At 66.8% G+C, this 25,108-nt stretch overlaps 5 protein-coding genes across 11 annotated transcripts; 1 reads left to right on the top strand and 4 right to left on the bottom strand.

Moving 5' to 3' along the window:
- Positions 1–1,420: 1,420 nt before the first annotated feature.
- On the bottom strand, positions 1,421–10,709 carry PPP1R13L (protein phosphatase 1 regulatory subunit 13 like). 5 transcript variants are annotated; one of them, XM_074857412.1, is made up of 13 exons: positions 10,674–10,709; positions 8,638–8,700; positions 8,421–8,539; positions 7,922–8,318; positions 7,434–7,532; positions 6,782–6,867; positions 6,300–6,666; positions 5,652–6,094; positions 4,554–4,691; positions 3,969–4,102; positions 3,041–3,207; positions 1,951–2,150; positions 1,421–1,716 (listed from the first exon to the last, which is right to left on the bottom strand). In XM_074857412.1, the coding sequence occupies exons 2-13, from the start codon at positions 8,690–8,692 to the stop codon at positions 1,678–1,680; spliced, it is 2,244 nt and encodes a 747-aa protein (XP_074713513.1). In that variant the 5' UTR covers positions 8,693–8,700; positions 10,674–10,709; the 3' UTR covers positions 1,421–1,677. The 5 variants fall into 5 exon arrangements, with proteins under 5 accessions (XP_074713513.1, XP_074713512.1, XP_074713515.1 ...); XM_074857411.1 differs by lacking the exon at positions 10,674–10,709 and adding an exon at positions 10,467–10,516; XM_074857414.1 differs by lacking the exon at positions 10,674–10,709 and having other exon boundaries at positions 8,640–8,704.
- A 58-nt stretch (positions 10,710–10,767) lies between these two features.
- Positions 10,768–11,981, top strand: POLR1G (RNA polymerase I subunit G). The gene is made up of 3 exons (XM_074857407.1): positions 10,768–10,863; positions 11,016–11,154; positions 11,518–11,981. The coding sequence occupies exons 1-3, from the start codon at positions 10,818–10,820 to the stop codon at positions 11,927–11,929; spliced, it is 597 nt and encodes a 198-aa protein (XP_074713508.1). The 5' UTR covers positions 10,768–10,817; the 3' UTR covers positions 11,930–11,981.
- On the bottom strand, positions 11,948–14,238 carry ERCC1 (ERCC excision repair 1, endonuclease non-catalytic subunit). 3 transcript variants are annotated; one of them, XM_074857404.1, is made up of 9 exons: positions 14,053–14,238; positions 13,557–13,874; positions 13,218–13,429; positions 13,030–13,129; positions 12,650–12,726; positions 12,467–12,566; positions 12,311–12,382; positions 12,137–12,205; positions 11,948–12,055 (listed from the first exon to the last, which is right to left on the bottom strand). In XM_074857404.1, the coding sequence occupies exons 1-9, from the start codon at positions 14,116–14,118 to the stop codon at positions 12,002–12,004; spliced, it is 1,068 nt and encodes a 355-aa protein (XP_074713505.1). In that variant the 5' UTR covers positions 14,119–14,238; the 3' UTR covers positions 11,948–12,001. The 3 variants fall into 3 exon arrangements, with proteins under 3 accessions (XP_074713505.1, XP_074713506.1, XP_074713507.1); XM_074857405.1 differs by having other exon boundaries at positions 12,650–12,723; XM_074857406.1 differs by having other exon boundaries at positions 13,218–13,321; positions 14,053–14,235.
- Positions 14,239–14,670: 432 nt separating this feature from the next.
- On the bottom strand, positions 14,671–17,272 carry LOC141938519 (uncharacterized). The gene is made up of 4 exons (XM_074857369.1): positions 16,846–17,272; positions 16,178–16,327; positions 15,908–16,071; positions 14,671–15,103 (listed from the first exon to the last, which is right to left on the bottom strand). Exons 2-4 carry the CDS (start codon positions 16,311–16,313, stop codon positions 14,702–14,704), a joined length of 702 nt encoding a protein of 233 aa, XP_074713470.1. The 5' UTR covers positions 16,314–16,327; positions 16,846–17,272; the 3' UTR covers positions 14,671–14,701.
- Positions 17,273–18,207: 935 nt separating this feature from the next.
- CLPTM1 (CLPTM1 regulator of GABA type A receptor forward trafficking) lies at positions 18,208–24,992 on the bottom strand. The gene is made up of 14 exons (XM_074857385.1): positions 24,889–24,992; positions 24,679–24,785; positions 22,416–22,539; positions 21,977–22,135; positions 21,639–21,756; positions 20,900–20,985; positions 20,456–20,576; positions 19,969–20,213; positions 19,740–19,833; positions 19,182–19,372; positions 19,005–19,100; positions 18,751–18,886; positions 18,496–18,663; positions 18,208–18,409 (listed from the first exon to the last, which is right to left on the bottom strand). Exons 1-14 carry the CDS (start codon positions 24,964–24,966, stop codon positions 18,213–18,215), a joined length of 1,920 nt encoding a protein of 639 aa, XP_074713486.1. The 5' UTR covers positions 24,967–24,992; the 3' UTR covers positions 18,208–18,212.
- Between the last annotated feature and the right edge of the window lie 116 nt (positions 24,993–25,108).

The following is a 25,108-nucleotide window of genomic DNA, read 5'->3' as shown; positions in this document are numbered from 1 at the left end:
CCACTTACAGCGGTAGAACGCTGCCCGACGCATTGTTCTATTAAATGCTTCTCTATTTAGCACAAGTGTGTGGTTAATTTGCCTCAATAGGTAAAAAGACCAGACAAGGGCCTGGGATGCTCTGGAGGGCAGTAGCATCCCCTACGAGCCATCCCCACCATGACCCACCCCATCACAGAAAACAAAATTATTGAAAAGACACCTGCTCCGGGAGTTAACGAGGATTCTGATATTGATTCTGATGATGATAACAAACCTTTTGCTCCTTCCCCAGCAACACCATTACCTGAGCCCAATCCGGATGAGGTACCTTGTGCCCTGTTAATCAAAACAACCCACAGCTGCTGCTGGAGTCGCAGGAGATGTAACTCAAGGTGGTGGGGCAGGGGGAAACCACCGTTGTGTCAGTAGAAGGGAATGGAACATTTCAATTATCTTGAATAATAGATGCTGTTAGACAATGGGAAGAACCATGGGGATACAACCTTCCCCCTCCTCGGGCTGGCTGGATGGGCAGTGGGCCTGGCCTTAGCATGACACGGTGGAACCCATGGCTGAAGGACCACGCTGGCTCGAAGGCTGCAGAAGTGGGGGCCTTTACAGGGACCCCCGAGATGGCAGCCCAGCGGAAGGAAGAGTGGGTAAGGATGGGAAGTTCCTCCTAAGGGAGGAACACCCATCTAGGGAGGAAATCCCAGTTGCCAGGTCCAATGACCCCTCCCAAGTGGTGGAAATTTTTGGAATTAATCATAGTAAAAGCCCTCATATACCCTTAGTGGCGAATGATAAATATTCTCTCTATTCAGGGCCACAGGAGTCTCAATATAGATAAGTAAAGCTAAAGCAGATGCTGGCTTCATCCAGAAACCTTGAAAAAGGGGTTATCTAACAAGAATTGTTGGAAAAAGCCAACGAGTCCCAGTAGCTGGGATAGTTAACACTGCTGAATCAAAGGTCACCAAACCCCGCTGTGGTGCTCGGGCCCTTAAATCTGTTCAGTTTGGATGTATTAAAAGTCCAAACCCTAAATACTCTGTTGGGCACCTGGATGCCAAAGCCCCAGATTCAAAACTCAACCATTTCTGTCGACAATATGCCAAGCTTGGGCTCAACTGGTTTTTTTAGTAGAGGCTGCACCTAAATTACCCAAAAGCGGCCAGATTTAAAGAGGCAATATCCCGACCACGCAGCCTCGTGCTCAGAGATAAAAAGTCAGGGGGATGTGGGAGAGGGGGGACATTTGGGGATTTCCCTGGGGATGGGACCCACCTGTGTCACCCCTTGGGTCCCAGGCAGCGTGTCCCCAACCATGTCACCTCCCCCAGTCTTATTCAGGGTGTTCCCACCCGTGTCACCCCTAGTCCCCACAGCCCCCACTCCCCCACCCCACCCCATGACGCAGAGGACAGAGACCACCACGTGCAGCCGAAGGCTCTTTACTCCCCAGAGAAGCCAATACCATGGGGTGACACCCACTGTCACCAGCCGGGGGGGGGGGGGGAAATACATGACACTGCGGGGGAGGGCGGGGGGTACCCCGGTGCCTTGCTCGGATGTGAGGGGGACGGGATTTGGGGCAGCCAAGGAGGTGCCCATCAGCAAGGAGGACCCATGCATCCAAGCGGCTGGGGGGGCTGGGGCCGGCTCAGGGCCCCCCCATGTCCTCAGGGCCACCCCTCAGACCTTCTTCCGCTGCGGCCGCACCCTGGGGAAGAGCTGGCAGAGGGGGAGGGTGTCAGGGGGAGGGTGCCCCCCCCCCGCCCCAGTCCCTCAGCCATGGAGGAACCAGGGAGGCCACAAGATCCACCCTTAGGGACATGATGGGGCTGTGGGATCCCCCCCAGGGTCACGGGTGCTGTGGGTGGTCCCCCAGGGCTGTGGGGTGGCCGTGGGTGCTCTGAAACCACCTTGAGACCATGGGATCTACGAGACCCTCCCCCTCTCACTCACCCCAAAATAGTTCCGGGGGACGTAGCCCTCATGGCCGTAGAGGGACCCCCACCACCAGTCGAGCTCCTCCTGGGGCTGGCGGCGCAGGACAGTGACAGGCTCGCCCTCACGGAAGGACAGCTCGTCCCCGAACTCGGCACTGTAATCCCACAGCGCGTAGACCACCCCGCTGTTCAGCACCCCCATGCTCTGCTCCACCTCTGCGGGGACACCCAGCATCAGCACGATGGAATCCCACCAGCACCCCCACCCCTGGCACCCCCCTGCCCTGATCTCACCCAGCACTGACACGGCACTGCACCCCTGGCAACCCCCTGCTCTGAGCCCCACCAGCACCCCGTTATCCCCCCAGCACCCCCACAGTACTGCACCCCGGCACCTCTCTGCCCTGAACCCCTCATAACCCCCCCCAGCACCCCCCCAGCCCTGCAGCCCTGGCACCCCTCTGCCCTGAACCCTCCATAATCCCCCCAGCAACCCCATGGCACTGCACCCCTGACAACCCCTGCCCTGAACCCCCCCAGCACCCTGTAACCCCCACCAGCACTGCACCCCAGCACCCCCCCTGCCCTGAAGCCATAACCATCCTGGTATCCCCTCCCAGTATCTGTACCCCTCCCAGTATCCATATCCTCCACACACCTCCTCTCAGTTCCCCGCCCAGTACCTGCCTGCCCCTGACACCCCCTCCCAGTACCCCTCTCAGTACCAGTATAACCTCGATACCCCTTTCCAGTATGCACACCACCCCAGGGGGTACCCATACCCCCCCAATACCCTCTCCCAGTATTCCTACCTGCCCAGTTCCCCTCCCAGTACCCATAACCTGCCAGTACCCCCTCCCGATACCCAGACCCTCCCAGTATCCACTCCCAGTACCCATATACCTCCAATATCCCCTCCCAGTATCCACACACCCCACAGTAGCCCCTCCCAGTATCCACACACCCCCGGTACCCATATCCTCCCAGTACCCACATACCCCCAATATCCCCTCCCAGTACCCACACACACACACACCCCCCCCCCGTTCCCCTCTCGCTACCCTCCCCCCTACCCCATTCCCATGCCCTCCCAGTGCTCCCAGTACCGGTGAGGTAGCTGTAGCAGTCGGCGTAGCCCTCCCGGTACGGGTCACACTTCTCCACAGCCAGGCTGCCGTCGCTGGTGGTGGTGGCGAAGATGGCGGCGCCGTGGCGCACCAGGGCCACACACACCCCCGTGTCATTGCACGAGGCCGCACAGTGCAACGGCGTCCTGGCGCCCTCGGGATGGGGGGGAGTGGTTTTTGGGGGGGGCAAGGCAGAGGAGGGGCTCCCCTGGGACACCCCTCTCCTCGAGGGGTTGGGGGTCCCCTGGCCCTCCCCACCCCCAATCACTCAGGATTGTTGGGGAGTTATTGGGGTCCCCAATCACCGAGGGCGGTGGAGGATTATTGGGGTCCCCAATCACCCAGGGCTGGTGGGGGGCTATTGGGGTCCCCATTCCCCTTTGTCCCCAGACTCTCGGGACTTACTAGGACCCCCATCCCTGCTCCCCATGGCTGTGGGGATCCCCCATGTCATGTCTGTGGGTCCCCTGTCTCCCCGCCCCCATGGCTGTGGGGACTCCTGTTTCCCCACCCCCTCCCCATGGGCCCTCATCCCCTCAGCCGTGGCTGTGGGATCCCCTGTGCCCCCACCCCATATCAGCGGGTCCCCGACCCCCCCAGCTGTGGCTGTGGGGTCCCCCCATCTCCCTGCCCCCATGGGCCCCCATCCCCATCCCACCATCCATGGCTGTGGGGTCCCCCGTGCCCCCACCCCATGTCCGTGGGCCCCCGTCGCACCAGCCATGGCTGTGGGGTCCCCTGTGCCCTCACTCTGTGTCCGTGGGTCCCCATCCCTCCACCCTGCATCTGTGAGACCCTATTCTCCCAGCCATGTCCCCCCCACCCCGTGTCCATGAGCCTCTGTCTCCCCACCCCGTGTCTGTGGGTCCCCGTCCCCCCACCCCGCGCCCGTGGGCCCCCGTCGCACCAGCCGTGGCTGTCGGGGGAGTTGACGTTGGCGCCGCTGGCGATGAGGAAGTCGACGATGCCGTAGTTGGCACCGCAGATGGCGTTGTGCAGCGCCGTGATGCCTTCGTCGTTGGGCTGGCTGGGGTCATTCAGCTGGGGACACGCACGCTGTCCCCACACTGCCACCCGCTGCCACCCCCGCTGCCACCCCCAAGTGCCAGGCACATTGCTGTCCCCATCCCTACTGTCCCCCAGGCCTTGCCTCATCAGCCCTTGTCCCTGTCACCCTAACATCCTGTCACTAATGTCCCCCAGCCCATGGCCCTGCCACCCTGTCCTCTATCCCCCTGTCCCTGCTGCCCCCCAGCCTGTGTCCCTGACACCCTGTCCCCACTGTCCCGCATCCCACCTTGGCCACTGCCACCCTGTCCCCCATCCCCCTGTCCCCACTGCCCCCCAGCCCTCACCACCCCAGCCCGTGTCCCTGACACCCTATACCCGATGTCCCCCAGCTCTTGTCCCTGCCACCCTGACCCCCAGCCTCCTGCCCCCACTATTCCCCAGCCCTCACCCCATCCCCCTGTCCCCACTGTCCCTGTCCCACCTCAGCCACCGCCTGCTGCACCACGTCCAGCTCCCCGGTCAGGGCCGCGTCCAGGAGCAGGACAAGGGGGTTGAGGCGCACGCGGGCCCCGGGGCGCCTGCGGGGCGAGGAAGGGTCGCGCAGGGCCGACCGCAGCTCCTGCGGCAGCCGGGGGGTCAGGGAGGGCCAGGGGACACCGTCAGGGCACACGGCGCTGTACGGCACACCATGGGACGCTGGGGATACTTCCTGGGGCACCCAGGCGACCTTGAGGACGCCTCCTGGGGCACTCAGTGCTCTATGGAACCTGGGGGACCTTAGGGACACCTCCTGGGGCACACAGAGCTCTATGGCACCCAGGGGACCCTGGGGACACCTCCTGGGGCACCTAACCTTGGGGACACCTCCCAGGGCAGCTGGCACCATACGGAACTAGGGGGACCTTGGGGACACCTCCTGGGGCACCCAGTACTGTATGGCACCCAGGTGACCTGGGGAACACCTCCTGGGGCACCCAGTACTATAGAGCACCCAAGGGACCCTGGGGACACCTCCCGTGGTACACAGGCAACCTTGGCGACAGCTCTCGGGACAGCCAGCACCATGTGGCACCAGGGGAACTCTGGGGACATCTCCCGGGGGACCTGATACTGTAGAGCACCTAGGGGACCTCGGGGACACCCCTCAGGGCACCCAACACTGTACAGCACCCAGGGGACCTTGGGACATCTCCTGGGACACTGGCTGGCACTACGGTGCACGCAGGGGGACCGCAGGGCATGTCTGGTGGCACCAGGCACTGCTCGTCACCTTGGGGGACACTGGGGGAAGCCCTGGGGACACCAGGCACTCCAGGGGACACCAACCACCAGCCGGCACCCCAGGGGACCACGTGGCACATTTGGGGACCCCAAGAGACACCAGGGGACACCAGGCCCTGCTTAGCACCCCAGGGGACACTGTGCACCATGTGGCACCTCGGGGGGGGGTCCAAGGGACACCGGGCACCGTGTGGCATCTCGGGGTACACTGGGGGACACCAACCACTGCCTGACAACCCGGGCAGCTCCGAGGGACACCGGGCACGACGTAGCACCCCCGGGGACCGCAGCCACTTACCAGGGCGGGTGCGGAGCTGCTGGGGGACTGCGGCGGGGGGCTGTGACGGGGTGGCCGGGCCTCAGGTGCCACCAGAGTGGGGGGTGGCAGGTCGGGCGAGGTGCCGGCATCACCGGGGGCCGGGGGCTCGTCGCGGCGGGGCGGGCGGTGCAGGAGCCGGGTGATGAGCTGCTGGTACTGGCGGGTGCGGGTGGGCGGCAGCACCGGCCCGGGGCTCTGCTCCATGGAGCCACGGCGTTTGAGGGGCCGCGGCATCTCGGCCAGCACCCGGGCCACCTCCTCGAATTCGGGGACCCGCTGGGCTTCAGGGGGCAGGAGGGGCTGGAGCCGCGTGGGGCTGAGCGGCCGCTCCAGCCCCTCGGACTCACCACCCTGCAGCAGCCGCTCCAGCTCTGGCTCCCCCTCCGGTGGGAGGGTCTCGGGGGGCGCGGGGCGCCCAGATCCTGCGAGGGAGTCGGGGTCAGGGCACGCCAGCACCCCGAGCCCCACGGACCCCCCCCCTCAAAACCCCCCATGCCTCAGAATGCTGGAGTCCCACTGTCCCCCAAGATTCCCCACCCCTCATGCTGCAGTCCCCCAAACCCATGTCCTGCCTGCTCGAGCCCCCCCCCCCAATAACCCCGCCCCCCAACCCCACGGGCACCTCACCTTCACCCCCAGGCAGCGCCGGGGGGGCCTGGGGCAGCGCCGGGAGCTGAGGCTGCTTTTGGGGTGCACGGGGACCGGCAGAGAGGCCCAGGGGAAGCCCCCGGGGAGCGCCGACCCCTTGCTCCCAAAAAGCATTTTGCAGCTTGAAGATCATGGAGAGGGGCAAGGGTTTGTGGCGGGGGGGTCGCCCACCCTGGGGGGGCACAGGGATGCGGGAGACAGGCTGCTGGGAGAAATGCCACCCGCGGGGCAGGGTGCCAGGCCCCCCCGAACGCCGGAAGGGTCCCTCTGCCCGCCGCTCGCCCGCCAATGGGGACACCTTGTAGTTTCGGGGGAGGGTGGCACTGTGCCCCCCGTAGGCACCGTCCTGGGGAGAGGGGGGGACACAAAAAACAAGGTGTCAGGGTGGGAGTCAGCCCATCTACCCCAGCGTCGGGCACCGGGGGTGGGCGCAAAGGTCAGACCCCCGCCCTGGGGCTCACCTTGCCCTGGCCACTGGCCCCGTCCAGGCTTGACTCCCGCCACGGTGCCAGCACTGGCCGCAGCCCGGGTTGCCCCTCACCGGTGCCTGGGGAGGGGGGACGGGACACGGACCTCAGTGCCACGCTGGAGTCAGGGGGGGGACACGGCGTCCACCCCACAGGCACCCCGACACATGCTCAGCCCCCAGCACCCTACACCCCGCCCAGCAACCTTGGGCCCCCCTCCCTCAGCAGCCCTAGACCCCTCCAAAACCTCTAGACCTCCCCCAACACCCTTAGACCCGTCCCCAATCCAACACCCCCAGACCCTCCATTGCGTCCCACAATGAGCCTCCCTCCGAGCCTGCTGTACCCCAACCAGCCACCCCAGCCACCCCCTGTCTGTCCCCCCCTCCAGGCCCAACCTGCCCCTGGACACCCCAACAGCCCCCCCCCGCCCCCCGCCATTGCCTCAAGAACCCCCCTCCCCACTAGAACCTCTATTCCGTGCCCCCCCCCAATACCCCCCCTAAAACCTTCCTAATACCCCAAAGCCACCTCAGCTGCCAGCTCTGGCTTCCCCCAGCCCCCCCAAACCCCCTGTGTGCCCCCCCAGTGCCCCCCAACCCCCTGTGTGCCCCCCCCCAGTGACCCCCGAGCCTCCCCAGCTCACGGTCGTAGCCCCCTGAGCTGGGGGGTTTCTTCTCGTAGGCCACATCCAGGTCAGATTCATTCCAGCTCTTCTGCGGTCGCCGCTTGATCACGAGGTCATCTGAGGGGGGACAGGGACGGGGGGTGAGGGGACACCCCCACAGGGCCCAGACACACCTCCCAGCACCCCCCAAGATGGGGTACACTGGATGGAGGGGGGCATCCCAGGGTGGGGCAGGAGCACCCGGTGACAGGGATGCCCAGGGAGGGCTTGGGGACACCCTGGGGTGGGACAGAAGCACCCCAGGACAGCTTCGGGACACCCCAAGATGGGGGATACCCCATTTTGGGGTCACCCAGGGATGGGGGCAGCCCAGGGTGGGTTGGGGACACCAGGGGTGGGGGATGCCCAATGACGGGGTCACCCCAGGATGGGGACACAAGCCCCCTCCCCCAGCCAAGGGATTGTCCCCACCACGTCACCCTCTTCCCCCGCCACGATGGCCTTACCCTGTGCCCGGAAGGTGACAGCGGGGCTGGTGATGGAGGGGTACAGGCCATGCACCTCGTAGGGGGGGGGCGCAGGAGGCCGGGGCGAGGGGGCCCTCTCAGGGAAGAAGACAGACCCTTCGCCCGGGCGAGGGGACCCCCCGAGCCCCAAAAACTCGTAGGGGCGATGGGGTCGCGGGGAGGGGGCTCGACCCCCCGGGCTGGGCAATGTCAGCCCCTCATAGGGCACCGCCAGCACCTTGGGGCGGGGCGAAGGGGCCCGATCCTCCCCCGGGAGGTAATGGGGGGCCCGGGGGGAACCGGGGCGCCCCAGGGGGTCCCCCGAAAGCTCGGCGCTCTCCGGTGCCAGGCTCCTCCGGCCGAGGGGCGAGCGGGTCCGGCTGGGGCTGTACGGTTCCTGGGGGGGTGGGAGAGGAGGGGGAGCACCGGGAGAGGTATGGTGGGTATGAGGGGGCCATGGGGTGCCCCCCAAGTGCCTCCCCCAACCCCCAGGTCCTACTTTTGGGGGGCCAGGGCCGTCAGTCCAGAGAGACTCGAGCTGCCGGGAGAGTTCGTCCACCTTGGCCACCGCCGTGTCCAGCTCCACCTGCTTCAGGTCCATGTGCTGCATGGCCAGGGCTGGGGGGGGGGGGTTACGAAAATGGGGGTGGTGGTAGTGTGTGTCAGGCTGCACCCCAAAAAGTCGTGTGTGTTGCCCCCCACCCCCCCCCACTCACACTGGAAGGTGAGATCCAGCAGGTCCTGGGCGCTGCGCAGTCGCTCGCTCGCCATCTTCTAACCTGGGGTGGGGGGAAGAATGGGGTGACCTAGGGTGGGGGGGTGACCTAGGGTGGGGGGCACCCATCCACCCGCGCCAAAAATTGGGGGGTGCACCCCTCCCTCCTCACCCTGCACCCCAATCTCCTGGGAACTCGGGGAGCGGGGACATGTTACGACCCGCTCAGCCTCTGGGGGATCATCATCACGCTAATTACCGGTAATTAATCCATCCCGAGGAGCAGGCACCGCCCGCCCCGCCCCGGGGCAGGGCCCTGGCAGGGGGGTGTGGGGTGTGTGCACCCCCATGTTAAAGGGGGGCGGCAGGACCCCCCCTTTTCCACTGGGGTCACCTAACGTGGACGGCCTGTCCCCCACGGACACCCCCCCCCCCCCCAAACCGTGGGTGCCCCAGTGCCCGCGGGGCGAGGGGATTTGAGGTGTCAGGGAGAGCACCCTGTGTCCCCCACTCCTGGCGGCGGCAGGGGGGGGGTTTGGGGGACCCCTCCGCACCACCACTCCCCCCCCAGAGCCGCGGCCTCACCCAGGCGGCCCCACCCGGCCCCCGGCCCCCGCCCCCGGGAGACCGGGACAAGCCCCAGCTCGCCCCGGGCCGGGCGGCCAGACGGTGGGGGGGGGGGGGGGGGGGCTGGGAGGGAACCCAGGCGGCCCCACACCCAAGGGTGCTCCCCCCCACCCAGCACCCCGAATCGGACGCAGGCACCCGAGGGTGCTCCCCAACATCCCCCCCCCAGCACCCTGAACCAGAGCCAGGCACCCAAGGGTGCTCCCCAACACCCAGCACACCAAATCGGACCCGGGCACCCAACGGTGCTCCCCAGCACCCCAGACGAGAGCCAGAAACCCAAGGGTGCTCCCCCCCCACAGAGCACCCTAAATCGGACCCAGGCACCCAAAGGTGCTCCCCAACCTCCCCACGGAGCACCCCGAATCTGACCCAGGCACCCAAGGGAGCTCTACTCCCCCCCGCCCAGCACCCCAATCCCACCCAGGCACTCGGGCATCCAAGGGTGCTCCTTCCAGCACCCCAAATCGGACCCAGGCACCCAAGAGTTCACCCCAGCAACCTGAATCCGACCCAGGCACCCAAGGCTGCTCTACCCCCCCACCCAGCACCCCAAAACAGATCCCAGTGTCCAGGCACTCAATGTGCTCCCCAACACCCCCCCCCAGCACCCCAAATCCGACCCAGGCACCCAAGGGTGCTCCCCCCGCCACCCAGCACCCCAAACTGGACCCTGGCATCCGGGTACCCAAGGGTGCTGCTCCAGCACCCCAAATCGGACCCAGGCACCCAAGGGTGCTCCCCAACCCCCAGCCCCGTAGGTCCCACGCGGGGGTCGGTACCTGTGGGGGGGGGGGGTGCAGCGGGGTGCGGGTGGGGGTGCGGGTCAGGGTGCTGGTGCCGGTGGCGCGCCCGCGTCCCCGCGGCCTCTACGCCCAATTCCAGAGCGCTGGGTCACGCGGGGGGGTGGGGGGGGGCCGCGCCCTGCGCCCCAGGGTGCCGGGGGGGGCGGGGGGACAAATCCCACGGAGGGGGGGGCGGGTCCCACGAGGGGGGGCAGATCCCACGGGTGGGGGCGGGTCCCTCGGGACGGATCCCACGGGAGGGGGGGGGGGTGTCCCACGAGGTGGGGGGGGCAGATCCCACGGGGAGGGTGACGAGCAGGGCAAGTCCCACGGGTTGGGGGGTGGTGTCCCACGAGGTGGGGGGTCAGATCCCACGGGGGTGAGTTAGGGGGTGCGGAGCCCTCCCCGCCCCCGGTACCTGCAGCGCCGGCACCTCCCAGCCCTGCCTCCGCCCCGGTCCCAGTCCGGCCGGTCGGGCGGGCCCCGGTGCCCGCCGGGAGCTGTAGTCGGGGCCACCCTCCCCTCCTCTTCCCCGTGTCCCCCACCCCCAGAGTGACCCTGGGCACCCCCCGCCCCCCGCCCCCCGCCCCCGGTGTCCCCACGAGGTCCCGGGGGGTCTCTGCACCTTTAAAAGCCGCCGCCGTCTGGCAGCGCTCCGGCAACGCCCATTTAAAGGCGGGGCGAGGGGCGGGACTCCGCTATAGGCCCCGCCCCCTTGCTCCCGCCACCGGACCGCACCAACTGCACCGCGGGGGTGGGGGGGGGCGGAATGGGGCAAGGGGCGGGGCCACGCTGTGCACGCGGCGGCATGGAGGGTGAGCGGGGGCACGTGGGGGGACATGGGGGGACACAGGAGGGGGGACACGGGGCCGGCGGGGACACACGGGGGCTGGGGGGGTGTTATGGGGGGACACGGAGGGGGGCACGTAGCATAACACACCCCCATACACACGCCCCCCGTTCCCAGGGCCCGTGCGGTTCCGGTGCCCCCCCGATTTCGAGGCGGTGACCCTCTCGCCCCCCCCCGGGCTGTGGGGGGGGGCCCTGGCGGGTCCCTCCACCGAGCTCTGGCTCATCCGCACCCCCGCCGACTTCTGCCCCGAGAGGTCAGTCGGGTGGAAGGGGCTGGGTGGGGGAACGACAGTGACATCTGGGGGGGGCTCAGTGCATCAGGGTGGGCGGGGGGGGTCAGTGCCATCTACGGGGGGCACAGTGGGGTGTCAGTGCCATCTGGGGGGGCTGGGGGGTGACAGTGCCGTTGGGGGGGGATTTGAAGGGGCAATGACAACGGGGGGGGTCACAGTGTCACTGGGGTGGGCACGGGGTGGGGGTGGCAGTGCTGGTGACATCTAGGTGGGGTCGGGGCAGGGGGGGTGACATTGAGGGGGTCACAAGGCTGGTGGCAGCGCTGGGGGGCTGGTGACTGCACCAGCCACCATGTCCCCCCCCCTCATGGCCCTGCCCCCCAGCCTGGAGGGCTGCGCGGTGCCACTGGATGGCTGCGGGCAGCTGCGGCCCCCCCAGGATGGGGACGGGCGGCTCTACAGGCTGCGGGGGATCCCAGGGGGGGCTGGCAGCACCCTCCTCCTGGCCCCCAACTCCCCTGGTGGCCCCCTGGCCTGTGCTCCCCCCCTCCGCGGCTGCCTCAGCATCACCGAGAGCTTTGGGGACCCCCCCACGACCGACCCGCCACCAGCCAAGAGAAAGAAGAAGAAGAAGAAGAAGATGAAGGAGCCACCGGACACACCCGAAATGTCGACGCCGGGGAGGGCAGCGCCTGGTGAGGAGGGGGAGCAGGGGCTGGGACTCCCCCCAGACATCGGGGTGACCCCTGAAGTGCCCAAGAGGAAGAAGAAGCACAAGCGGGAGCGGGTGGAGTGACACACCCCCCACCCAAAGTTGTCTGATAAATACCATTTATTATATAAAAATATATATTTGGGGCGGGGCTGCTCATTTGGGGACCTTGAGGAAGGGCTCGTGCAGGACGTCGAAGAGCCGCTTGGCCTGGGGGGGACAAGGGGGAGCGTGAGGGGTGCTGGGGCGGGCTGTGTCCCTCGTCCCCTGCTGTGTCCCCTCACTGCTCACCTTCTGGGGCCCAACGCCGGGGCAGAGGGACAGGTCCTCCCTGGAGGCCCCCACCACGGCCGCCAGCGACTGTGGGATGGGAGGGAGGGTCAGGGGGGCTTTGGGGGGGGCAACGAGGGGCTTGGGGGGCAACAGGGGGCTTGGGGATGCATCCCCGTTCCCACGGGGGCTCACCCCAAAGGCAGTGAGGAGGCTCAGCGCGTCCGTCTTGTTCACCGATTTGATGCTGGTCAGGCAGTCGGTCATCTGGGGGCGTCAGGGAGGGGGTCAGAGGACTCTTGGGGTACCCCAGGTCACCAAATTGGGGCACAGGGAGGGGGTGCAGCTCACCCGGGACAGGAAATCTTGCTCCACCCGCTCCTTCAGCAGGTCGGGTGGTTTCTGCTCATAGGCCTTGTAGGTCTCCAGGTACCGCCCAGCCTCCTCAGGGCTGGGGAGGGCACAGGGAATTGGGGTGGGGGCACCCATGGGTGACAGCAGGGCCCCCCCGGTGGACACAGGGACAGCCCCTACCTCCAGGCCAGCAGGAGGGTGCAGTCGGCCAGGATGCAGATCTTCGCCAGCTCCTTCAGCGCCTGGTGAGGGTCCTTCTGCGGCGGGACAGAGCGAGGGGGACAGTGGGGACAGAGGGAACAGCAGAATGAGGAGGTGGGGACAGAGGAGCCCAAAGAGAGAGGGGACGGGGATGGAGGGGACAGGGGGGACCAGGAGAGCGAGGGGACAGGGACAGAGGGGACAGAGGAGCCCAAAGAGCAAGGGGATGGGAACAGAGGTGGGGGGGAGGGGACAGACGGATGAGGAGAGTGAGGGGATAGGGACGGAGGGAACAGGGGGACAAGATGGAGGGTACAGAGGGACAAGATGGAGGAGCCAGGGGACCAGGGGCTTCTCACCACGTCGACCTGGAGCAGCAGCAGCTGCAGCCCGTAGCTCCGGCCCAGGTGCCGCAGGCGGTCATGGATGTAGCCGGGGTTGAGGTGGTGGTACCGCAGGCTGGGGGGGACGGGGAGCAGCAGAGACAGGGTGACACCGAGGGGACTCCCCCAGAACCCTGGGGGACCCCCCAGGAGCCCCGGCTCACCTGAGGAAGAGGGCGCAGGTGCTTTGGCCCAGCACATAGTCGGGGACGACGTCACCGAACTCCCAGGGGACGTTGCGGACAAACTTCAGCACCGGGTTGCCTCGCTGGGGGGTGACGGGGCTGGGGGTGTCAGGGGCCCCCCGGGATGGGGACTGGCCCCTCACCCCCCCCTCTTTGTCCCAAGACACCAGGCGACAGTCCCCTCCCATGTCCTGGGGGACCAGGCACGTCCCCCTGTGCCCCAAACCACCACAGGATGGGCCCCCAAGCCCCAAGATACGGGGGGACGGTCCCCCCGAACCCCAGGATGGCCCCCGTGCCCCCCCCCCTTCTCCTCACCTGCCGCGGGCTGACGACGATGCTGCTGCTCTTGGCGCCCGGTTTGAGCACGGGCAGGGGGGGCACGTCCCCAGGGTTGCCCCCGCCCGGGGCAGCCCCTCCCGGGGGGCCACCGCCAGACTCAAGCGTCGGGGGGTGCCCGGGGGGAGCCCCCGCCGCACTGGGGGAGCCCAGGGTTGGTTCGGCGGCTCCGGGGGAGGCCCTGGGGGCCGACTGCTGCACCACGTACTCGGCGTAGGAGCTGGGGCCCGGGGGCAGCGGGGGGGGGCCGGGGGGAACCCCGGGGGCGGCCGCGGAGGGTTTGAAGAGCGACGGGACCTGGTGGGGAAGGAGCGGGGCGGGGGCGGCTCTGCGCGAGGCCTCCCACAGCTCCCCCGCCCCCCACAGCCTCCCGTGGGGCCCCCCCGACTCCAGTGTCCCACCCCCGGTCACCCTGGGCCCCCCCCGCCTCGGCCTCCCCCCCCGCCTCGGCCTCCCCCTCCCCCGCCGCCAGTACCGCGGGGTCGCCGGGACCCTCCTGCCGCAGCATGAACCGCCTCCGCTTCCCCGCCGGGGCCTCCATGGCCGGGGCGGGGGTCGCAGGCCCGGACCCGGCCGGGTCAGAGGTCGCGCGTCAGGGTCAGCGCGGGAGGGCTCCGGTGGCGCGGCCGCGACGCCCACCTCCCCTCCGCGCAGCGATTGGCCGCCGCGCTGTCAATCAAAAGGCGCGGCTCCGCCTTCCCGGAAGGGGGATCGCGCATGCGTAGTGCCGCCCGCCCCGGCCCGGGGCCGCTCTGGTCACGCCGGTCCGCCCCGTCGCCACGGCGGTGGGCGGGGCTACAGGCCTGAGGCCACGCCCCTCGGCACTGTGTCAGGACGGGGACGGGGCGGGAGGGGACCCCGGGGGACACTGGGGACACAGAGGGGGACCCTGCGGGCCACCGGAGCAGGACATGGAGGGTGAACCCCGGGGGGACACTGGGGACAGGGGTGGGGGACACATGGGGGGACACAGGTGGGGGAACCCCGGGAGCCATTGAGCACACAAGAGGGGGACCCTGGGGGCCACCAGGGCACGACATCGGGGTGGGACAACCCAGGGGCCACCGCGGACACAGAGACAGGACACGTTGGAGACAGCCCAGCACCTTTATTCCCCCGCATCCCTACAGCCCCCCAGCACCCAGCCCCTCCCCAAAAGCTGGGGGGTCCTGGCGGGGGACACCGGGGGGCACCGGGGAGCCGCCGTCCCACCCCCCCAGGGCATCGCGCAGGCGAGGCCAGGTGCGGGGGTCGCGGGCAGCACGGGCCAGGAGCCGAGCGTGCCGGCGCAGGGCAGCAATCTCCCGCTGGGTGCGCCGGTTCTGCCGGAGAAGGGCCCCGGTGCGCAGAGCTGCCGCCAGCAGCCCCCCCCAGCGCAGCAGCTCCGCCGTCACCCCCCGATGCCGGTTTGGACATCCCGGGGTCCCTATCGGGGAGGTGGCGGCAGGGTGGGGGGCGGCGGGCGGTGGGGGCTGGAGTAGGAGAAGCTGAGCTGGCTGCCAGGGCTCCGGGGGGGCTCCGAGGGGCTGCGGGGAAAGAGGAGGTCGTGAGCGAGGCCAGAGCTGGCACGGTGCTGGAGAAGCGCAGGGCCGGCATAGCCAGGTGCCAGAGGAGCGAGGTGCTGGCGTAGCACGGTGCCAGAGCCACGCGGTGTTGAACCAGCCCGGTGCCGGAGCAGCCCGGTGCCAAACCAGTCTGGTGCCAAAGCTGCGCAGTGCTGAACCAGCCCAGTGCCGTGCTGGAGCCGCAGGGTGCCGGAGCAGCGCGGTGCCGGCACAGCACAGTGCTGAAGCCACGCGGTGTTGAGCCAGCCCTGTGCTGGAGCCGCACGGTGCCGGCGCAGCCGTGTGCCGGCATAACATGGTGCTGAAACCCCGCAGGGTTGAACCAGCCCAGTGCCAGAGCAGTGCCATACCGGAGCCGCACGGTGCCAGAGAAGCCCTGTGCCAAACCAGCCCAGTGCCAGAGCCACACGGCGCCAAAGCAGCCCAGTGCCAGAGCAGTGCCGTGCCGGTGCCACGCGGTGCCAGAGCTGCACGGTGCCAGTGTAGCCTGGTGCTGAAGCAGCCCGGTGCCAGATCTGGCAGCGTGGTGCCATAGCCGTGCCGTACCAGAGCCGCAGGGCACCGGTGTACCCCAGTGCCGGTGTAGCCCAGTGCCAGAGCTGCACTGTACCAGAAGCCATCCGGTGCCGGAGCTGCACTGTACCAGAGCCTCCCAGTGCTGGTGTAGCCCGGTGCCAGTGTAGCCCAGTGCTGGAGCCACACTGTACCAGTGCTGCCCAGTGCCGGTGTAGCCCAGTGCCGGAGCCAGCAGCACGGTGCCATTACCTGCTGGAGGAGGAGGTTGTGGACGAGGTAGACGGGTGCCAGGTGGGCAAAGGGGTGGCCGGGTGCCATGGCGGCGAGCGGGTGCTGTGGCGGGGCCAGTTGGGTGCCGGGCGGCTCCTCTGTGTCCGTCTGCTCCCGTCCGCTCAGGTGCTCCGAGCTGGTGTCTGCCAGGGTGGGAGTGAGCCCACCCCTGCACCCTGAGCTGGCCCCAGGGCCTCCCCAGGCCAGGGACCCCCAGCCCAGGGGATGGGGACAGGATACAGCCCCTACCTGAGAAGCCGGAGTCCTTCTCGGAGTCGGGCTGTGCCCCCCATCCACCCTCTGTCTTCTTTGGGGGGCCCCTGGGGATGGGCCGGGGAGGGGGGAGCTCGGTGGCCAACCCTGGCCCCTTTGGCTCGGCCGGCATCGGGGTGGCCCCTCCTGTGGGGGGACGTAGAGGGACATTGGGACCCCGGGGGTGTGTGTGTGTGTGTGTGTGTGTGTGTGTGTGTCCTGGGGGCTCACGGTGACAAGGGGGAGGGTTGGTGGCCCAGCGCAGGGTGGGGGTGGCCAGGTGGCAGCAGTGGCTGGGTGACAGCGACGGCCGGGTGACAGGGACAGGAGGGGGTGGTGACACAGTGGACCCCACCCTGTCCCCCCCGCTCCCGGCTCAGGGTGCCCCCCCCCAGGGTGGCACTGGGGGTGGCAAGGGGACTCAGGGCCCCCGTCGTCCCCCGGCCCCACGTCCACTCTGTGCCCCCATTGTCACAGACGTGATGGGGGGACACCTGGTCACCCCCCGTCATCCCCCTGACACCTTCTCATAGTACTCCCATCCCCTCATGTCCCCTGGTGTCCCCCTGTGTCCCCCCAAATGTCCCCGTGTCCCCCCATGTCCCCTGGCGTCCCACTGTGTCCCCCCAGATGTCCCCGTGTCCCCCCGCCTCCCCCGTACCTGCCTGGGTCCGGAGCCGGTGCCGGTACCGGGAGGCGGGGGGGCGGCCGGGCCCGGTCCGGGAACGGGGCGCAGGGAGCCACGAACAGTACCGGTGAGGGGGCGGGGGGCTCCGATACCGGACTCAGGGGGCTCCGGTGCGGGGGGAGGGCGCGGGGGCGGGCCCGGGACTCCGGTATCGGCAGCACCAGCCCCACCAAGCGCTGCCCGGGCCCCGCCCCCCCAGGGCGGACGGACGGTTCCCTCGGCCAACGGGAGCGGCCGCAGCCCGGTGACGTCGCTACCGGCGCCACGTGCGGCCGCGGGGCCGGTGCTCCGCCACGTGAGGGGGCGGGGCTGCAGCAGCACGTGGCCGCAGGGAGGGGCCACCGGAGCCCCAGGACGGGCGGGGGCAAGGGGACGGGAAGGGCCCCCCCGGGACGGGCCACCGGTCCCGGGACCGCCCCCAGGACCGAGAAGGAGCGGGAGGGTTCCCCGGCACCGGGACATTTCCACCACCCCCTCCCCCCCCAAAAAAAACCCATCAGGGGGTCCCCTGGAACCACCGACCGAGACCCCCCCCACTAAGCACCCGAAGGATCCCGGGGACCCTCCCCGGCATCGGGACCCACCCTAAACCCCAGGACAGACCTCTGGGGACTCCCCCAGGACCCCCACAAGCACCCCCTACGCACTGGGAAGGACGCTGGGCCCCCCCCCAGCTTAGGGGGACTAAGCACCAGGTCAGACCCCTGGGGTCCCCCCGAGCACTGGGAGGGACCCCTGCGACCAGGACACCCCCCCCAAGCACCGGGAGGGACCCCTGGGGCCCCCCCAACACACACCAGCCAGACCCCAGCCCCCCGTAGCCCCCACAGGGAAAGAGGTGCCCCCCTCCCCCATAACGAGGTTCAGGGGGCCCCCCTTTTGCCTACACAATCCCTGGGGATCCAGGCTGGAGCTGAAACACAGCCCACCGTGATGGGGGAAGGGGGGCACCCCAAAAGCGGGGGAGGACACCCCAAAATGGGGAGGAGCACAGGTGAGGCAGGCAGGTCCTTTTTTTGGGAGTTAAATCAGCTCTTTTATGGAAGAGGCGACGCCGCGAGATCTCCGTGACACTGTCCTACACACCGGCACAATGGGATGGAGCGCACAACGCTGAGGGGACCAGGGGGGCGGGGGGAACGTGAAACACAGCTTGGAGAGGGGAGGGGGGGCCCCCACAGCTGCCACAAACCCCCCCTCACCCCCCACCCCCAATTCCCCAGGGAGGGGGAAAAAACCCAACCAAACCCCCCGCGGCACGGCCGCTCCCCCCCGCCCCGTGCGGTGCCCAGCAGGGCCGTCGGCTTTGGTAAAAACCGAGCGAGGAGTTGGGGGGGAGGTCGGTTAATCCTTCTTCTTGTCCTCTGGTGCTTTTTCTCCCCCCGGGGAGCCACCGGTGGGTAGGAGTGGGGGGGGGGGGCTGGGGGGGAGGGGGGGTCGGGGGGAGACCTGGTCCTCCCCACTGACACCGAACTCGTTGATGCGCGTGAGGTCAACGCGGTAGATCCAGCGTTGGTAGAGGTAAATGAAGAAGACTACATCTGAGGAAGAAAAGGGGGGAAGTGAGGGGGTGGGGGGGGCTAAGACACCCCCAGACGCACCACAGGGGACCCCCCCGGGGCCGTACCGTCCCGCAGGCAGCCTATCCTGTACATCATGGGCATCTTGATGACGAAGGCGAAGAGGTCATCGATGAAGGTGTTAAGGGCTTTGTAGGTCAACATCCGCCACGGCAGGTGGGCGACCGACTTCAGCTTGTAGTTAATGAAGAGTTGGGGGGTCATGGTGATGAAACCTGTGAAGGGGGGGCGCTCCTTGTTAGCGTAACGAAGCCAGGATGGGTGAGACATCTTGGCGAGGGGTTGGGTGGGGTGGCACTCACCGAAGGTGAGGAGGAAGCCGTAGAGCATGCTCAGCACCCACGAGTACCAGCCCTTGTGCTCCAGGTAGAGCAGGCTGTACACGGCGTAACAGCCCAGCAAGGGGAAGAGGATCCACGAGAGGTACCGGAAAGCCATCTGGGGGGGGAGGGACATCCAAAAATCAACCGGGAACAGGCCCAGAGCCTCGGCACAGCCCCGAGAAGGGAACTGGGGAAGCCAAAGCAAGGGGCCGCGCACTCGCCCCCCAACTCACATCGTCGTACACCTTCGTGGAAGACTCGACGTAGGTTGATTTGTCTTTGAAGGTGACGCGGGGGAACACTCCCGCCACCTTGTTCTCGCGGTCCAGCTGCCAAAAGGAGAGGGGAAAGGCGTCACCGAGGACTGGGGGCACCGCCAAAACCCCCCCAGCGCCCGCGCCGGCGCTTACCCGGACGTCCATGACCTTTGTGATCTTCCAGAGATCGATGAGGAGCCCGATGAAGACACTGACTTGCACCACAAAATTGGTTTCATTGTCCAAGATGTAGAGGAGGACGACGAGGGACTGGAAGACGCCGAAGAAGACGGAGCGGACGGAAAGTCCCTCCAGAGATTGCCGGCTGTTCCAGAACTGGATGTCTGTCGGGAAAGGACCCGAGCAGTCACCAACCCTCCCGCGCCGGAGGCTCTGGATTGCTGCCACGTCCCGCATCCCGGCGGAGGGAGTGAGAGGAGCAGGCGGTGCCATCAGCGGAGGCCCAGAAAACCACCAGTTTCCAGCTTTCTGCCCTCAAAAGTCGGCCCCGTGGCACGGAGGAGCGCAGCCGAGGAGCACCAGGCGCCTCAACACGCACCATGGTGGCCACAGACTGCCCAGGATGCAGGTGGGTTTGGCTACGGCTGCTGGAAATGCTGCAACCGGGGAGGGGAACATCTGCTCTGCCGAAGCAGGAGCCGCCGCCTTCACACCCTTCCCCTCTTGGCGGATCCCCAGGGTCCCGCTCACCGTTTTTGAAGGCCAAAAACTCGAAGATGCTGTGAACGATGGAGACGATGATGGTCAGCGCCAGCAGGTAGGGGTTGGTCTCCAGGAGAGCGACCTGAAACGGGCACCAAAAACCTCTCCGAGGCTCCGTCCCACCCTCCTGCCGCCCGTCGCCCCGGCACGCCAGGGATCCGGTCGCTCACGAGGCACCGGAGCTGCGAGGAGGGAGGCCCCCGCGAGCAGGTCTCACCTTCACCGAGTCTTGCTCCTCGTCCGACTGCTCGTAGAGATCCTCTCCCAGGAAATTCCAGGGGGATTTGGTGCTCTGGGCAGCATAGAGCTGCCAGCGCCACAGGGAGAGCGGGCAGAAGGAGAGGCGGAAGGGCAGGCGCTGCAGGGTCTCGTTGATGGGGAAATAATCTTTCTGCAGGTTCCAGTAGTCGTTGAAGTAGAGGATGGGGTAGTAGTCGCCGCTGATGGCATCAAACTTCACATCTGGAGCCGGGGGAAAGAGCAGAGGGAGGGCTGAGCAGGCAACAGGGAACTGCCATCGTTGCCGTCACCCAGGAGAGACCGAGAGGCCGAACCCCGGCCCAGCACCCTACAAGCACCCGGAGAGGCGTGGGGTCACACCGACGATGGCAAAAACAACCCCCATTTCCCACAGAAGCCCAAATGTGTCCTCTGAGGAGAGAAAATGGTCGGGCCGGCCCCGGGAAGCCGCTTTCGGGCCTTACACTGGTCCAGGGGGGGCGGCACGCTGCCCTTCACCCAGGGCGTGTGGTCATCCACCATGTTGATGGTCAAGTTGGGGTGCCAGTGGGAAATGACCTCCACGGGGCCGTAGTCTTCTGCCCTCTGCAATGAGAACATCATCATCTCCATTGCCAGCGTCCCCCCATCTCGCCCACTGCCGTCCCCCCACCCCTTAAACGAGGCGGCAGAGGGGGGAGCGGGAAGGGGCAGAGCCAGCCCTCCTGTCCCAGAAATGCCACGAGGGAATTATCCTCCTCTTCCCGCTCTGCGGAGCAGGAGGGACGTGCCCCAGGCAGGAGGGGGAATCTCTGCTTCCCGACAGGAGACCAGAAAAAGGCATGTCAATATTTAGCAGTTTGGCCAATGGGAAAAAAAACAAAAAAACAACCAAAAAAAAAAACGCCACAAAAGGAAAAGCCAGTTACCTTGATCATTTCAGGGTCTGCCTCCGTCTCGCCCGTCAGGAGGTTCTTGGTTTTCTGGAACCGCCGGCGCTTGTATTTGTTGATCACTAGAAGGGGAGAGCAGAGATTAACGCTCCCAACTCCACGCAGAAAGGTGGGGAAGGAAATCTAAAGGAGGCTACGGCCTGCCAGGACAGGCAGGAGCAGACCGGAGAAGCCCGTTTCCCTCACAACCCCCCCCTCAGAAGGACTAATTAATCCGAATTGTCTCACAGATCTTCATTATCAAAGGGAAAGGCTGTAGTTTGGGGACAACGAACCAGATTGAACAGCCAAACCTTGGAGATAATCGCATCGCTGTTGGAGGAAAACACCTGAGATGAAGTGTCCGGATCTTCCTGTCCTGCAGGAAGACCTGAACGTGGCAATTCCTTCCTCTTCTCAGCATCGACGTGGCTCCGCACCCCCCGTACAAGTAGGGACCCCCCCCCACCCCAGCATGATGCGGACATAAACCAAGAGCTCGCAGAGATTTAAAGGGGTTTTTTCCTCCGTAGGTTCACAAAAGTGCAGAAAACATCCAGCTCAGGGAGCTCAGGACTCAGATATTTGCCTGAATCTTCCCCTTCAAGCACCAACCAAAGCCAGCGCTCAGCCTGACTCCTCCAGGTTCCCACTTTGACAGGGGAATTGGGGTGCCCCTTTCCCCAGCACCCCCTCCCGGGGCCACCGCGCGCTGCCCTCCTGCCCCGGGCCGTACTTCGCGAGGTGTGGACGGTGGCGAGGCGCCTGTAGAGGTTTTTCTGCCTGGGGTCGGGGTGGAAGCCGCTCTTTGTGAAGTACACATGGATGTAAATGGAGCCGTTCTGCTGGACGCTCTGAAATCACACCCCGACAGAGTCGGTCATGGTCGGGGCCCGGCCGTCACCTCTCAGCTGTGCTCACCTCCTCATACAGCGCCCAAACCCAACCGTCCTCCCCGTTATAAAACCAAAACGTGAAGAAGCAGCTGCTCCCCTCACAGCATCCGGAGAGCAGCCCCTCAATGATCCCCCACCCGGCCTCAGACCTCCCAGAAAAAGCAACGTGTGCACCCACCTGCGAAATGTCGACTTCCCCGTAGTGTTCGTAGCACCCGTCGGCGTTCTCCCCGCTGGTCCAGTCCCCGTAGACAAGATCCCGCTTCTGCCAGAACAACGCCGAGCTGACGTTGAAGTCCGTAAAGTGCTCGTGCTCGGAGATATAAACGTAAAGGTCCTGCGGAGAGAGGAGGACGTCGGCTGCTGGTGGACGACTCGGACCGACGGCGAGATATCGGTGCCCGAACCACTCCCGCTCCGCCGTACGGTGCTGCAGCGTCCCCTCCCAAACCACCTCGGTGCTCCAGTGAGCCCGAGAAACGGCTCTCGGCTGCCGCCGGGCCGCCAAGACACCACAGCCACGGTTTAGCTCCGCTAGATTTAAGATCTATCTCAGAGTCAGAGCAGCGGGTCCAGCCCTGGAGTCACCGCGGCGTCACTGCCGGCGACAGCGTTACCATTAAAGTGTCCTTGGGGAAGAGGTTTCGGCTCGGGGCTCGTGGCGTCCCGCCTGCGCTGCTCTGCTCCTGCGGCGCTGGCCCGCGGCGGAACCAGCTGCTGATGGCCCAGATGATGAAGATCCTGCGGAAGGAAGGGGGAGAAGCTGCTCAGGCATTTTAGTCACCCTCCCCAGCCGAATCGGACGTGGCCTCCTGTGAACGAACCGCCCCCTGTCCCATTCCCCAACAGGCAAGCCTGTGTTTCAAAACTCGCCGTTCTCACTTATTTCCATCGCAGCAGGTGTTCGCCCTCGGGCGAGAGGCGCCGGCCAGTGCAAACTGGTTCTGGGCCAGTTGAGACCCAGCGCCAGGCAGGGCGGGAGCATGCCGAAGGCAAGGAAAGGCGCCAGCAGCTCGCCTCAAGGACATAGTGAGAAAGTCACGCTCCAAAGGCTGTTAACGAGTGTGCGAGGCGGCCCTGGCACGGGACGGGGACCCCGGGGCACCCCCGGATCCCAGCAGACAACCCAAGTCACGCCTATGAGGTCCTCAGCAAATCGGCAGCAAAGCCACAGGACAAAACGGCTCCCACACGCGCGTGGCGGAAGCGACGGCATCGCCTAACGAGAGAGGGGCAGAGCTCAGCACGCTCCCGGCCACGCAGAGACCTGCCAGCGGAGCCCCGAGCAGCCCCCGGCTCGCTCGATGCCTCCAAAGGCGCAGTCGTGAGGGCTCCCAACCGCCGGCACACAGCCGCAAGTGCTCGCCAAAGCTCCCTGGGCTGCTCCCAGCGCAGAGGCCGGGTCCCTTCTGCACACTCCCCTACAGCCCAGCCTGGCTTGCGGCGTTTGAGAGTATTTAAAGAAATTGCGCCTTTTCCCCCTTATTTTGGAAGGTTTTCAGCAGAATGTCCCAAAGTAAAAGGGTTTCCAGCTTTGTTTTCTTTGTGGGTAATGCGTGAGGAGCCTTTCACGTGTGCCCCAGGTGCTGCTAAATCAGACTTCCCCCTCCTGCCCTGAGCGTGGAGTGACCAGATAACAAGCTTGGGAATGGCGACTGAATCCAGGACCAAGCGACAGCTGCGGCTGCACTTCCACACCTTGGGGGGAAAACTCCAGGCGCCCCAAGATAAGCTGGGTTTTAGTTCAGCATAACTCTTCGACAGGCCGAGCCGCAGTGGTTTGGAAAGCTCGAGAGCCCAAACAAGTCTCGCCACATGCTCCTGGCCAGGGATAAACCCATAGCCCACGACGTTGCTGTTTGCTCAGGAAATGCTCAGGAGGACGTTTCTTCTTCCAAAGGTTTCAGGAACCAGACCATCACGCTTTGCCGGTGCCACAGGGATGTCACCCGCTCGGGGTCAGGCAAGGGGTGGAATATCTCCGAGCGGTTCTGAGGGCTCAGCTCCATCAGTGATGAAGCGCTCTTCCGCCGGCAAAACTGGCCAGGACAGCGGATCCGTGGGGGAACGTGGCTCTTCGGAAAGGGAAAAGCCTGCCCTCGGAGGGACAGGAAGGAGACAGATGGAGAAGTGGAGCAGGAGCAGGAAGGCAGCTCGTGGATGCGAGGAGGAGTCTTGGCTTCCGGGAGAGGATTCACAATCCATTCGGCAGCATCGGTCCAAGAGCTGAGACTACCGGCTCTGGCATCAGCCTCCGTGTCGCAACGCAGGCGAGGCTGGGAACGGCGTATCCCAACACTGGAAACACCCTGACCGTCCGCTTCCCGCTGGAGAGCGATTCCCTCCTCGCGGAAGCCGGACTTTGGATCCTCCGTGACAAGGCACAAGGAGTGCCGGTGGCTCCGAGGAAAAGCCCAGGAAGCAGCAGCCGTTCTTGCCCGGGGTGAGCCAGACCCCAGGCTTCCAGGGAAAACCCGGGAAGGAGCTCAAGAGCCCAGAACTCTGGAAAAGCCCCGTGTTGGGGGCAAAGGAGGGGCGGGTAACTGCCCCACAGGCTTCCCTCCTCCGGCCAGGACCCCCAAGGTGTGGGGATGGGCAGCACCGTCCGCTCACACCCCACGGATCCCGTTTTCCCTTCGGGGGGGTTGGACGTGAGCAGCCTGCCCGCCCTGGGACCCTGCTGTCCCCTCACGGGGGATGAGGGGGCGGACACGAGCCGCCGGTCCGCCCTGGGACCCTCCGGCACCCCAGAGCTTTGGGGCCACAGCGGGCCGGGCCACAGCCCCGGTGCCACGGCGGGGGAAGCCGGTGACCGGTGCCACGGCGGGAGAGGGAGGGAGGAGGGAGGGCGGCGGGCCGGTGGCACCGGGCGGGGCTCACCTGAAGAGGACACCCTTGATGACCTGCCAGGCGTTGGGCGCCGGCTGCTGCCGCTGCGTCTCGGCTGCCGCCGCCTCGTCGCCACCGGCGCTCCCGTTGCTGGTCACCTACGGGGAGAAGGCGGCGGGGGAGGCGGTGTAAGGTACCGTCAGCCGAGCGGGGGGACCCCTCCCCCGGTGCCGGCCTCCCCCGGTGCCGGCCCACCCGTACCTGCCCCGGGCCCGGCGCGGGCCCCGCCGCCGCCGCCGCCGCCGCCGCCGCCGCCACCTCCGTCCCCGGCGCCGCCATTTTCCTGCGCCGCCGCTCCCGCCGCTCTCGCGAGACCGGCAGCGTCGGACACCACGTGACGGTGAGGGGCGGGGCGGGGGCGGGTCCGGGGAACCACCGCCCGCCCCTCGGCCCCGGGCCACGCCTCCATACTGACGTCACC

This window comes from Strix uralensis, unplaced genomic scaffold (genome assembly GCF_047716275.1).
Source record: "Strix uralensis isolate ZFMK-TIS-50842 unplaced genomic scaffold, bStrUra1 scaffold_131, whole genome shotgun sequence".
Taxonomy (NCBI): domain Eukaryota; kingdom Metazoa; phylum Chordata; class Aves; order Strigiformes; family Strigidae; genus Strix; species Strix uralensis.
The sequence above is the reverse complement of the archived record's forward strand: the minus strand, read 5'-3'. Positions and strand labels throughout refer to the sequence as shown.